General features: G+C 41.4%; 1 protein-coding gene across 1 annotated transcript in view; it reads right to left on the bottom strand.

Annotated features, from left to right (window-relative positions):
* TNFSF11 (TNF superfamily member 11) overlaps positions 1-12,611 on the bottom strand; it is a 35,372-nt gene extending 22,761 nt beyond the window's left edge. The window contains exons 1-2 of the mRNA XM_004274560.1: positions 12,349-12,611; positions 5,211-5,378 (exon numbers count right to left, since the gene is read on the bottom strand). Coding sequence (XP_004274608.1) covers positions 5,211-5,378; positions 12,349-12,582 — 402 coding nt within the window. The 5' untranslated portion in view covers positions 12,583-12,611. The remainder of the gene's footprint in view (positions 1-5,210; positions 5,379-12,348) is intronic.
* Positions 12,612-13,010: the final 399 nt, after the last annotated feature.

Here is a 13,010-nt window from a genome sequence, read left to right as displayed (position 1 = left end):
TGTTACCCATGAGTAACAATCGTATAGCACAACAAAAGCAAATATTAAATTAATGAAATAAAGTTCTACTCATCCTGTGAGTCACACTAGTCTGTTAGTATAATTAAAGCTGTGTGTCTTGGGAATTCCCTGGTGGTCCAGTGATTAAGACTTCGCCTTCCAGTGCAGATGGTGCGGGTTCATTCCCTGGTCAGGGAGCTAAGATCCCACATGCCTCACGGCCAAAAAACCAAAACATAAAACAGAACAACATTGTAAAAACTCAGTAAAGACTTGAAAAATGGTCCACATCAAAAAATCTAAAAAAAAAAAAAAAAAAACTGTGTGTCTTTAATAAGAGCAGTTGACTATTCTTGTCTGCCCACAAATCTTTCTCCTTCTGGCTTCCCAGGCACTGAATCTCTCATAATTAGTGTTACTCATGTGGACTGAGGCACTCTGTCCACAACAAGCTCCTAAAATAGTGAAAATTCTTTCATTATTGTTCATCAACATCTTTAAGTACAAATTGGCTTATCGTACCCTCTAGACAGTCAGAAAGCTCAAAGGAAATGGGACAATGAACAAGTAAGTTCCGATGGGGGAGTTAGCAGCGGAAAGTTCACCGAGGGAACAGAAGTGTAGGACTGCCAGGGAGCAGCTATTGGCCATGTCTCTCCATCTGGCATTTGTTTTCACTTAGGACGTGAGATAAGGCTATCACTTTTAAAAAAAAACAGCAAACTGTCCTAGTCCCATTTTTGAATAACCCAAATTACACTCACTCATTCAAAATAATTTCCTATTATATTAAATTATACACACACATACATTCACACACATAAAATGAGGTCTACTCCAAGGTGTATGTTCTCGTTCATGGAGTACGGCTTTGCATAGTTCCGTCTTTACATTACCCAATCCTATTTTAAATGCCTCTATAGAGTTTCCTAGCTTTGTACGTTCCTTGTTAAGCTAATTTTTCAGGCTTTTAAAAAATTATGAATGAAATCTTTCATTTATGTTTTCTAATTATTGTTTGAAATGGGGGCAGCTAGTGATTATTACCTATTAACTATTTTTTTAAATAAATAAATAAATTTATTTATTTATTTTTGGCTGCGTTGGGTCTTTGTTGCTGCGCGCGGGCTTCCTCTAGTTGCGGCGAGCTGGGGCTACTCTTCGTTGCTGTGCATGGGCGTCTCATTGCAGTGGCTTCTCTTGTTGCGGAGCACGGGCTCTAGGTGCGCGGGCTTCAGTAGTTGTGGCTCGCGGGCTCAGTAGTTGTGGAGCACAGGCTTAGTTGCTCTGCGGCATGAGGGATCTTCCCGGACCCGTGTCCCCTACACTGGCAGGCGGGTTCTTAACCACCGTGCCACTAGGGAAGTCCCTACCTATTAACTTTTACAAACTGATTTACTTTGCTTGTAGCTTTTCAGTTCTTTTGAATTTTCCCAAGTACACAATCATATCACATGCAGATTCTACCTTCTATATATTTTATTTCATTCTCATGTGTAATTACACTTGCTGGCACATTCTGAACAATGTTAAATGACATGGGGACAGTGGGCATCTTTGGTGTATTCCCGATATTAAGAGAAATGCTCCTGTTTTTCATCATTAGCTAACTTTTAGTTTGAGCTATTTAGGATAACATCAAGAATCCATCCCGTTCTGTTTTCTAATGGATTTTAAACATCAGAAATAAGTGCAAAATTTTGTCAATCACTTCTCAGTGTCTATGAGATGATAACATTTTTCTCCTTTGACCTGTGAAGATGAACCATCCTTGCATTCTCATAGGTAAATGTTAATGGTATCTGTTCTTCTTTTTTGTTGTTTTTTTTTTTTTGCGGTACGCAGGCCTCTCACTGTTGTGGCCTCTCCCGTTGCGAAGCACAGGCTCCGGACGCGCAGGCTCAGCGGCCATGGCTCACGGGCCCAGCTGCTCCTCAGCATGTGGGATCTTCCCGGACAAGGGCACGAAACCGTGTCCCCGGCATTGGCGGGCGGACTCTCAACCACTACGCCACCAGGGAAGCCCCTGTTCTTCTTAATATTACTTATTTTCCAAATTATCTTGGCTAATCTTGCATACTTATTCTTCCAGAGGAAACCCAAAGTATAATTTTTAAGAACCAGAACAGCATTGAAATTAAAAGTTTATCTCTTTTTCATTGTAAGGATATACAATATGGGTTGATTTAAACAGAAAATTAGGAGACAATCATTTGCCTAACCAGAATTACCTTAATTAGAGGTTCAGCTTTGAACTAACAGATTACCTCTGGTACATGTCAATGTTTATAGATAGACCACTCAGTATTTAGGAGGTGAGATAAAAAACTGACTACTGAAAATGAAACATAAAACAAAAACAATAAAAAATGAATTAGAATTTGTCTTTCTCTGTCTGACTTAACTTCACTAAGTATAATATTCTTTAGGTCCATCCGCGTTGCTGCAAATGGCAATATTTCATTCTTTTTTTTAATAGATCACTTACATGTGAAATCTAAAAAACAATACAGAAGACTGTATATGCAAAAACAGAAACAGACTCACAGACAGAAAACAAACTTGTGGTTACCAGAGGGAGAGAGGGAGGGAAGGAGGGACAAATTAGGAGTATGGGATTAACAGATACAAACTACTATACATAAAATAGAATAAGCAACAAGGATTTACTGTACAGCCCAGGGAATTATATCCAACATTTTGTAATAACCTATAATGGAATATAATCTGAAAAAAAACTGAATCACTTTGCTGTATACCTGAAACTAACACAATATTGTAAATCAAGTATACTTCAATAAGAAAAGAATAGCAAATTGAGTATTAGATTTCACAATATATAGCTCAGTAGATCCTCTTTTTCCCAATGTAGGTCAGGATTTTTGACGATAATTTTAAATTGAGGGTCTTGCAAATGTTATGTCTTTCTCTCCTCCACTAATACACGATCCTTCAACATACAGCTTAAAATGCCTTAAGAATAGGCTGTTTAATTTCTTACTGTATTAATTAAATTAATTAATTATACATCTTAAATAGACCTAGAAGTTTCCTAAGGATAGTATATAATCAACATGTTTATTGCTGATGGTGATAAAAATGTCACAGTGGTTTTCTGCAACTTGCTTCAGTGTTCTATTGTTTTGTCCTATTGCATGTTCAGAAAAATGATCAAACCTGCTCTATCTAAACTTTTAAAATATGTCTTTGATTAAATCATCAACAATGACAATGAATTAGTCATAATGGTGATAAAAGTAATATACAAACATTTAATGAGTGCATACTATATTTCCAGTACTGTGCTTAGGTCCTTTATATCTTTTATTTCAAATGAGCCACAGTCCTGCTACAGAGGGACTGTGAGCTCCACTTTTTAAAGATAAGGAAGCCAAAGCGAAGAAATGTTAAGTATTTTCCAAGATCACATTTATTTAATCATAAGTCTATCTGACTTCACATGCCACGATTTTTCCCACAAAATATATATGAATTAAGATGATGTGAGCAGAGGTAAATACAGTATAGTAGCCATTCAATTTCCAATTTCTTTCCATAGTAAAAAATCAGAAGTTACTCATTTTTCTCTTATTTTTAGTAGTTTAATTTTTTGCAAAAAAAGAAAATGTTATAGAACTTTAAAAAATGAATTAGACTAGTGGAATTGCTGTTGCTATAGCTCAAAAGTTACAAAGTAAGATAAAAAGATCAAATTTAAATGCATATTTTAAAATATGCATCTACTGCGTAAAGCTAAGCACCTACACACTATAACGAAAATGTAATATTTTTAAGCAATAGCTCTTATAGATATTAGAACGATATGTACTTCCTTGATTCTATGATGTATTTTTTTTATATTTCAGAATCTCTGAAACTGATGTAACAAGAATCTATAATGATCATGTTTAATTCTCCAGTTAAAATTTTTTTCTTTCTTTGTGATGCACGAGATAAAGTAAGCTGAAAATTCGTGGTATCTTAGATTTGTTGAAATATAGCAAATATCAGTTTTAAGGGTTATACAAAACAGCTTTATCGCCCTACTTCTATGTCCAATACATATCCTGTTTTTAAAAAATGCTATTACTATTTGTGAAACTTTAAAAAAGAAACTAATTCAATTTTAGTTTAGATTTAAGGCATTTGCGAACTTTAGTATTTACTCTAAGATGATCAGAGATAGCCCAGGGAGTTGCAAACTAGACGCTGGGATGTATGAGTGGATGCAAGAATCCATGCAGATGTGCACGCAAGTATGCAATGTATACAGATGTGCATGCACTGGAGTCACGGGATTCTACCCGGTTCTTGGGGAGAAGTAAAATAATTGCGAGGCTGCAGAATTCTCAAGTGACTTTATCCAGGAAAGTAAAACAGGCAGTTATTACAGGGTTTCTCAATTGAGGCTGTCGGTGTAGAGAAGTCCTCCGTCTTCTCTGTCCCCATCTCCTCCCTTCTCACCCAGCTCTCCCGGAGAATGAAAAATGGACAGAGAATTTCCATCTCACCCACCACACCAATTCTTGCTCTATGCGCTTTACCCCCTCACTTCGGATGACAACAGTGGACCAGCTATAGTTATTCTCAGCAGAGACCTGGATCCACAGATGTGGAATAGAGGTTCCTACCATTGCAAAACCAGATATAAAGAAAGTAGCCAGCAGAGAATCCTGTGAGCTAAAGGAATAGAGTCTTCTAAGGCTGGGAATTCAAACTAGCAAACTGACCCAATGACTACCACAAACCATGTTTGTCCTCTTTCCAAGTGTGAATGTAAATCCCTCCTCCAAAATAAGAGAAGAAAAGAAAGAAAGAAAGAAAAGAAAGTAAGAAAGAAAGAAAGGAAGGAAGGAAGAAAGAAAGAAACAAAGAAACAAAGAAAGAAAGGGAGAGAGAGGGAGGGAGGGAGGAAGGAAGAAGAAAGAAAGAAAAAGAAGGAAAGAAAGAAAGGAAGAAAAGGAAGGAAGGAAGGAAGAAAGAAAGAGAAAAGAAGGAAAGAAAAGAATATTTGCATGAATGTTGCTGGTCACCAAAACTAACCACTACCAACTTCAAAAGAATTCTGCTAATCCCGCAAAAAATTCTCTTTAGCTCTTTTACAAATTATTAAAATAAAAAAGAACAAAGTCAACAGCACTTAGCCAGTTTTAATTTTCAATATTAGGAGAGTCAGTGAGGGCCCTTGACTTATCTCAGTGTGGACTCACCTTTTGCACAGCTGCTTGAAAGGCCTGTTTAATTCTCTTACACGAATCAGGTACTAATTTTGAGTCTTGACTCTCCAGAGTTGTGTCTTGCAAATCCGTGTTTTCGTGGAGTTTGAAAATTCTATTAATGCAGTGAGTGTCATCTTCTGATATTCTATTAGGATCCATCTGAGGGGGGAAAAATGTGAGGACGTCAGAGTGGTTATCACTGATCATTCTGTTATTTAATAAAGTGTGACTTAAGGACAAAAGAATTCATTCTTGCAAGAGTCATTATGTCCCCAACAACTAATAGTTAATACAATTACCATAGAGTTGGTGAAAAAATTGACTTCTAATTCATTTTTATGAGTAGCTGGCTACCATCCACAACACACCTGTACACATGTGATTCATGGGGAAATTATCAAAATCGTCTGACATTGTAAAAGTGCTCACTGAGGGGAGGGGAATCAAAGAAATTACATGCGTTCAGTACAGGGAGAGACAGCCTTTTATCTTTAAGTCTCCCCCCACCCCATGCAGCACGCTATGTGGGATTATGAAGCCCACTTGGATGTTCAAAGCATGAAACCTATATAAATCACGTGAAATTAACATCATGTTCAGCTGCCATGTTTGCCTGGCCTTTTCCCTTAATCAATGTGTGGGTTTTGGGGGGTTTGTTTTGTGGTACGCGGGCCTCTCACTGCTGTGGCCTCTCCCGTTGCGGAGCACAGGCTGCGGACGTGCAGGCTCAGCGGCCATGGCTCACGGGCCCAGCCGCTCCGCGGCATGTGGGATCTTCCCGGACCGGGGCACGAACCCGTGTCCCCTGCATCGGCAGGCTGACTCTCAACCACTGCGCCACCAGGGAAGCCCCAATGTGTGTTTTAATCGGCTGAAGAGGGGAGGGAGAAATCCACTTCCTAGCCCCAAAGAAAATCTGAAGCCAGAAGCATTATTTCCCTTTTCGTTGAACCTCTCATCAGTTTTCTTAACCTGGAGTGGTACGTCTGTCAGAGTGGGCCTGAGGATGTGTGTGGTGGTATTTGGTGTGAGCTGGGATGAGGAGGGCTCATGGTGTGAGCAAGCTCTATGGATCCATGCTGAGGGGATGCTAAAATTCTTGTAGTGTACTAGATAGTCCCACCCAAAATATCCCCATTACGTTATTAGCTGGTCCCCTGGTTAAAACAGGTGCCAACGTAAGCATTTCTTCAAGTATTACTCTTTTCTTAAAATTGTCTGCCAGCTCCTCCTGGGGCTCCTACAAGCCTTTGTAGTGGTTTCAACTGCCAAGTACATAGTAGAGGTAATTAGCTACCTGACTGTTTTAATTGGTTTAATTTTTAAGTGGTTTAATTTATTGTCCTCTTCTTTCAAAAAATTCAAGGTGCTTCATGTGCATTTGCTTATGACTAGGTACAGGCTAGATGAAAAAAAGGGACAATTATGTAAGTTTCCAATAACCAAAGCCCAGTCAATTAGTATCAAGTCTCTCGTTCCCTGGTTTAATCATCTTTTTGAAAGTCATCAGAAGATGTGCAGGTTTATTAACCAGCTGTCAGAGGAAGCTAAGAAAGTACCCTATCCATACCTGAGATTCTCAAAATGAAATAACAGCCTTTCAACAAACGTGCACCCGCTAATACAAATTTTATCATTCCACTTTTGCACGGTGTGACTCGGGAAGCAAAACTATTTGCAATCCAAGTTTACTTTTTATTTCTTTAAAATAATTAGTATGAATCAGAATACCTGAGATTTTATATAAGGCAAGTGTTCAATTCCATACTTTTTTTAAAAAGCTCACTTATACCAATAAGTTTCACAAAAAACCAGAGAAGCCTGGACAACTGATACGAAGAGTCGTTGGGTTCAGACCTCAAGAAAGAAGAATCCTGCAAAAGGCCTCAGCTGGCTCACCACCAGAAAGTCGCTGAGCTAAAGGAACAGTGTGATATTAGTGGGGAAATGCCTGGGTACCCTAACATCGGTTAAGCTCCAGTCCCGCTGACAAGCTAAGTGTCATCAACAGAAGCAGCAGTACTGGCGACCCTTGCTATGGAAACTAGAGTCCAATCACTTGCAGCGTTACAGGCTCACCCAGAATTTGTTAGAAAGGCAGACGCTCAGGCGCCACCCCAGGCAGTGCCTGTGAATCTGCATTCTAACTGGATCCCAGGTGATTCTGATGCACGTTAAAGTTTGAGAAGTAATGCTTTCAAATACCAAAGATACAAATATCGATTGTCTGCTATTAAAATGTCTCCAAATTTCTTTGGACACCAATTTTAAAAGTTTTTCACAAGTAATACTAATTAGTATTAATACAAAATTACTGAAATGGTCCATAATGGCTAAGGGTTTAATGCAAAGAAATATAATGCAAAGATTTTTGTCTCTTCTCTCTTAAAAATATGTCCATGCCCAGGTCCCACCCTTGGCCAATTTAATCAATATCCCTAAGGGGAGGGGTCAACTGAGTCCCTCTCCCCAAGTGTTTCTAATGTGCAGGTGAGAACCACTGTTTCAGGAAGTCACATTAGCGCTAAAACATATACAAAATGTCACCAATTGTTTTCCAAAATGAAAGTATGGAATAATTAATTTTGATATACTCACTTATTTTGTTTATTTAAGGGTCATATGTTAGAATTTTATTTTTATTACTTTTAAAAATTTATTTTATTGAAGTATAGTTGATTTACAATGTTGTATTAGTTTCTGGTGTACAGAAAAGTGATTCAGTTATACATATATATAATAGTTTGCATCTGCTAATCCCAAACTCCCACTCCATCCCTCTCCAACTCTGTCCACCCTCTTGGCAACCACAAGTCTGTTCTCTATGTCTGAGTCTATTTCTGTTTCGTAAATAAGTTCATCTGTGTCATATTTTAGATTCCACATATAAGTGATATCATATGGTATTTTTTTCTCTGACTCACTTCACTTAGTATGATAATCTCTAGGTCCATCCATGTTACTGCAAATAGCATTATTTCATTCTTTTTTATGGCTGAGTAATATTCCACCGTGTATATGTACCACATCTTCTTTATCCATTCATCTGTCAATGGACATTTAGGTTGTTTCCATGTCTTGGCTAATGTGAATAGTGCTGCTATGAACATAGGGTTGCATGTGTCTTAGAAATTTATTTTTAACCTGCAAGCAAATGTCTTTCTTATTCCAGTGCCCTTGCAGCTCTCCTTTCCTGAAGATGGAGACCAGGAGAAAGGGTGGCGTAGAGGTGCAGGGGTGCAGGGCCAGCAACACACACAGGCAAATGATGGCCTCTGCTCCTGTGGTCTCAGCACTGCAGGAGCTGCGGGGCAGGGCGTCGGACTGAGTGGACCGTCCACATTACTCACCGAGCGGCTGGACAAATGTAACCTCTCCCCTAACAACCCATCCCCTGACACAGCAGTCTGGATAGAAAATTTACATGATGGAAAAATTGCACTTTTTAGTCTATTTTAGCTACTAACGAGATCATTTACACATTAAAAATTAGAAGAAGGTATATTTCTAGTGCTGCAAATCATTTGAAAAGCGTTTTCAGTAAATTCAACATGCAAAGCCCTAGGCTGGATGCTGTAAAGAAGGTAGTGAGCAAAATGGGCAGTCCTGACCTTCAAGGAACTTACACTTGACAGAGGAATGAAGAAACTCATCCAAAATTCACAGTAAAAAAAAAAAAAAAAAAACCACAGTAAACAGTAAATGAATTCTTTGTACCTAGAAATGACTGAAAATATTAAGTGAATCTTGAATATCTGATTTAAACTGGACTTCAAAAATACAGTGATCAGACAATGTAGTTCATGTGAAAGGAACTCAATCTTTAAAAAAAACAAACTTCCTTGAAACTTAATCATCTGTAGGGTTAAATGAGGCAGGATGCTAGACATTTGTGCTACTTTGTTTTCTGTTTTTTTCAAGCAGGCAGCCTACACACCTCCACATCAGATTTCCGGTTCTCCTGTTTGGGTAACAAACAGCCCAGGGAGGTTGGTGTGCATATTGGGGGTTTGGCGGAAGGGGTTAAAAGGGGACAGAGATTGAGTTTCCTGAAAAGCTTATCTTGTAGCGAAGCTCTAAACTCTGAATATGGTTATATGGACGCTTAAAAAAAAAAGGGCACATAAATTTTAAAAGCAACTTTTTGTAAGGGTTTTTTTTTTCTTTGTAAACCAAAGTATGAATACTATGTGGTAAATATATAGCACAAGCCATATGCTGTTTTTTCTTTGGCAAGGTTGGTAGGGGAAAAGCTAATCTACACTGGATCTAGTACTTTTTTTTTTTTTTTCTTAATCTAGGCACAAGCAATCTACAAACATTCAGGAGGCTGATTCACATTTAGCTATTCAAACATGAGTGGAGCAGGGGAAAATTTTTTGTCACTATAATTTTTACATTATTTGGGGGCATTTTTCTAAATGCATTTAAGACTAAATTGAATTGTTTTTCCTTGAGGATTTGCATGGCTCCCCCCTCCCATCTTTAAACAAAAACAATAAAACTGCCTCCTTTTCTTTTCTTTTTTTTTTTAACTGTTAACTGCAAACATATTACCTGATATTAGATGATTTCATTCTAGTTCAAACACATTCAGAAGCCCCAAGTAGTTGCCCCACAAATTTAGTGGAAATCAAAAAACTATCTATTTGGTACCAAGTTCTAATCCAAGGAAGCTGATATAAGTGAAAATGTTAAATCAGTGTCAGGTCAAACTGAATCTACTCTCTCAACTAGAACTTTGAAAGAAGGCTTCCAGCATATGTAAAAGTGGAAAGAATTGTAGACTTGTAGAACCTCCAGGTACCCATCACCGAGCTTCAGCAATTACCAGTGCATGGCCAATCTTGTTTCATCTATAAGCAACCACTTCCCTGTTCCCCAGGTTCCCCACCTATTATTTTGCAACGAATTCCAAACATCTTATTTCATTTGTAACTACTTCCGAATGTATCTCTAAATGATTAGGACCCCTTTCAGTATTAACTGTAGATACCGTACTCAGCAAAACGTAACCACATCTAGTGGAGTATCCTCCTATGAAAACATTCCTCCTAATATTACTTCTTAACTGAAGGAGATGACCTTTTAAAAATGTAATACACAGTTGGGTTCAGAGTAATGGTTAATATATATTTGCATAATCTTGGAGAAGCCCAATCTTCACGGCATTTAGGAAAACTGTACCCAGAAATTCGATGACATTAAATTCTCCATCTGAAAATTTTCTATCCATGTGACATCAAGATTGCTAGATGATCATCAGAAAGCTAGAGTCCTCAGCCCACCAGGCCATTAATATTGAGAATCCCTACAAAGAAGCTGAACACTTTCTTCCAACAGCCCAACAGGTCATTCTTTCCTAAATGGTCACGCCGATTTCCATGGTTCCTGCCAATCTAAGCTGTTTCTGGTCCCTAGAACTCATTCATTCCCTACTGCTCTTTCAGTGCTGAATACTCACTTCACTACCACTGCTATGAAAATGCCATAACCCCAAATTGTTAGAAAAGATAAAAGAACGACTGAATCTTCTGTCCCTTTTCTGAATGCTTCTCTCTTATTGGACTAAGAATTTAAAGTCTTATAGGCCCCTTCATTACCTGGCATCATGCAATGCACACAGTATGTGGACACTGTATGTTGAACAAACGATTCTTAATTCATATTCCATACCATTTAAGAGTGTCATGTGCAGTGCAGGCACTCAATATACAGACATTAAATGGTGGGGCGCGGCAGGGGGAGGAGGGGGACAGGACCACATGCTGGACGAGAAAATGGATAAATCACTCATTCTTGGCTGCCGCATACTCCAATGAAAGAAAAATGTTTCATCACTTTCATATAGATTTGTGTAATCTATATTGCAAGTAAACCACTTGAAAGTTGTATTTTTAGAAAAACTTCCTCTCAATAGGAAAAGATTATTTTTATTAACACACAAATACGAATTTTCTAAAGCACTGCACATAGTATGTCTACCTTTTAGTAGATAAACTAGTTCTATAAAATGCAAATTAGTGGATACTGAATATTTAACAAAAAGCCTATGATTACAAGTAATGGAGTTCAAGACCCTGGCACACGTCCAAATCCCATACAGCCCAGGCAATGCCTTGTTCTGATGCGTTCAATTTGGTTTAGTAATCACCTTTGAATCTGAAAACCAATGAAGTCCAAACCCAAGTCTCTTTTCCCATAAAAAAAAAAAATGCACAGTCAGCCCCCCACTTCCTTTGAGAAAGAGTTCACAGCACCAGACAAGAATACTTGAATGAATCCAACCAACTGCACTGCAATTTCCAAGAAAACACAAGAGCATAAACCACCAGTAAGCATAAGGTTACAGATTTACCCCTTCCTTTCTACTATCTCTCTGCCGTTCCTAACCGGCTTCCTCACCTTTGAAAATGTGGTTACTTGCTAGATTGTCGCTAGGCTGTGCCGGGGGAGAGAACACCTCCACACACACTTTGCTTCCTTCCTCCGCCCACTTAGTGGGAAGGCACGAGGGCCCTTCTTTCTTCTCTCACTCCGCGCGAGCGGAGCCCGGGTCCTAAGACCAGGCTTCTCTGGCCGCGCTATGTCTTTCGGTCCATCTGGCTACTTGGGCATCGCCCCCCGGGGCTCCAGCGGCTGCCGGCAGCGCACGCACTGCGCGGTGCAAAACCAACCAACCCCAGGACCCCAAATCCTCCCGGGGGTGGGTGGGAAGGAAAGGGTCGATTCCCAACGGTAGGCGCTCAATTGTTTTTCCTGAGTGGACCTAAGTTCATTCTTTGCTTCAAGTGGGAGGTGGAAGCAGAGAAAAGTGTGCAGTCGTTTCCCGAAGAGGTGAGCGGCCAATGCGGTCTCGCCGGGGGAAATTCAAACGCACCAGGCCGGGCGAGCTCAGCTTCGGCGCGCAGGGGGCCGGGTGCGTGCGCGAGGACCAGAGGCCAGCGCGCCGGGCCCCGCGCCTGGCTGTCCCCCAGCCGGACGCTCCCTTTTTAGGGTCACTTTCCCCTCCCCAGATATGCAAGCTCTGGGGAGTCAAGCCGGGGGACTAGACTCCATCGCCTGCAAAGTGCTGGAGGATGAAGGCGGGTGCGCCCCGCCCGCGCGCCCCTGGGAGGCGAGCACTCACCTGCGCTCGGAAGTAAAGGAACAGGGCGACGCTGCACGCGACCTGGCCCAGCCCCAGCCCCAGCAGGGCCACGAACGTGGAGCGGGAGGCGGCGGCGGAATGGTGCGGGGCGGGCTGCGCGGGCGGCGGCGGCGGGGCGTGCAGGGCGCCCTCGTGCGGGGCGCCGGAGCCGCCGCTGCCCATCTCCTCGGAGGCGCGCAGGTACTTGGTGTAGTCTCGGCTGGCGCGGCGCATGGCGCTCGGCCCGCCTCGCTCCGGCGCTCGCCTCCCTCCGGGGCTGTTCTGCCGGCGGCCAAGTGCAAAGGCAGCGCAGAGCCGGCGCGCGGCCAGGCGGGCCTCGACGTAGGGGCGCTCAGAGCCGGGCGCTGCTCCTGGGGCGCGCGGGCGAGCGAGGAGGGTGCCGGCCGCCCCAACTCTTATAAACCGCTTCGGGAGGGCTGGCCCCGGGAGCCAATCAGCCCCGGCCGAGCCTGCCTCTTCCACTCCCACCCCTGGCTCCCCTTCCTTCCTTTCGCCCTCCCTCCCTTACTCTCTCCCTGAAAGGCCTCCTCCCTCCCCATCGGGGCCCTCGGAGGAGGAGGCTGTGGGTTGTTCTAGCGGTTCCAGAGGCCACTTGCCCATCCTCAGCGGCCTTTCTGGAGGTCCAAGAGGTGGGCTGGGGG

The sequence above is a fragment of the Orcinus orca genome, chromosome 18 (genome assembly GCF_937001465.1).
Source record: "Orcinus orca chromosome 18, mOrcOrc1.1, whole genome shotgun sequence".
Classification (NCBI taxonomy): Eukaryota; Metazoa; Chordata; class Mammalia; order Artiodactyla; family Delphinidae; genus Orcinus; species Orcinus orca.
This window is presented reverse-complemented; position numbering and strand designations above follow the sequence as displayed.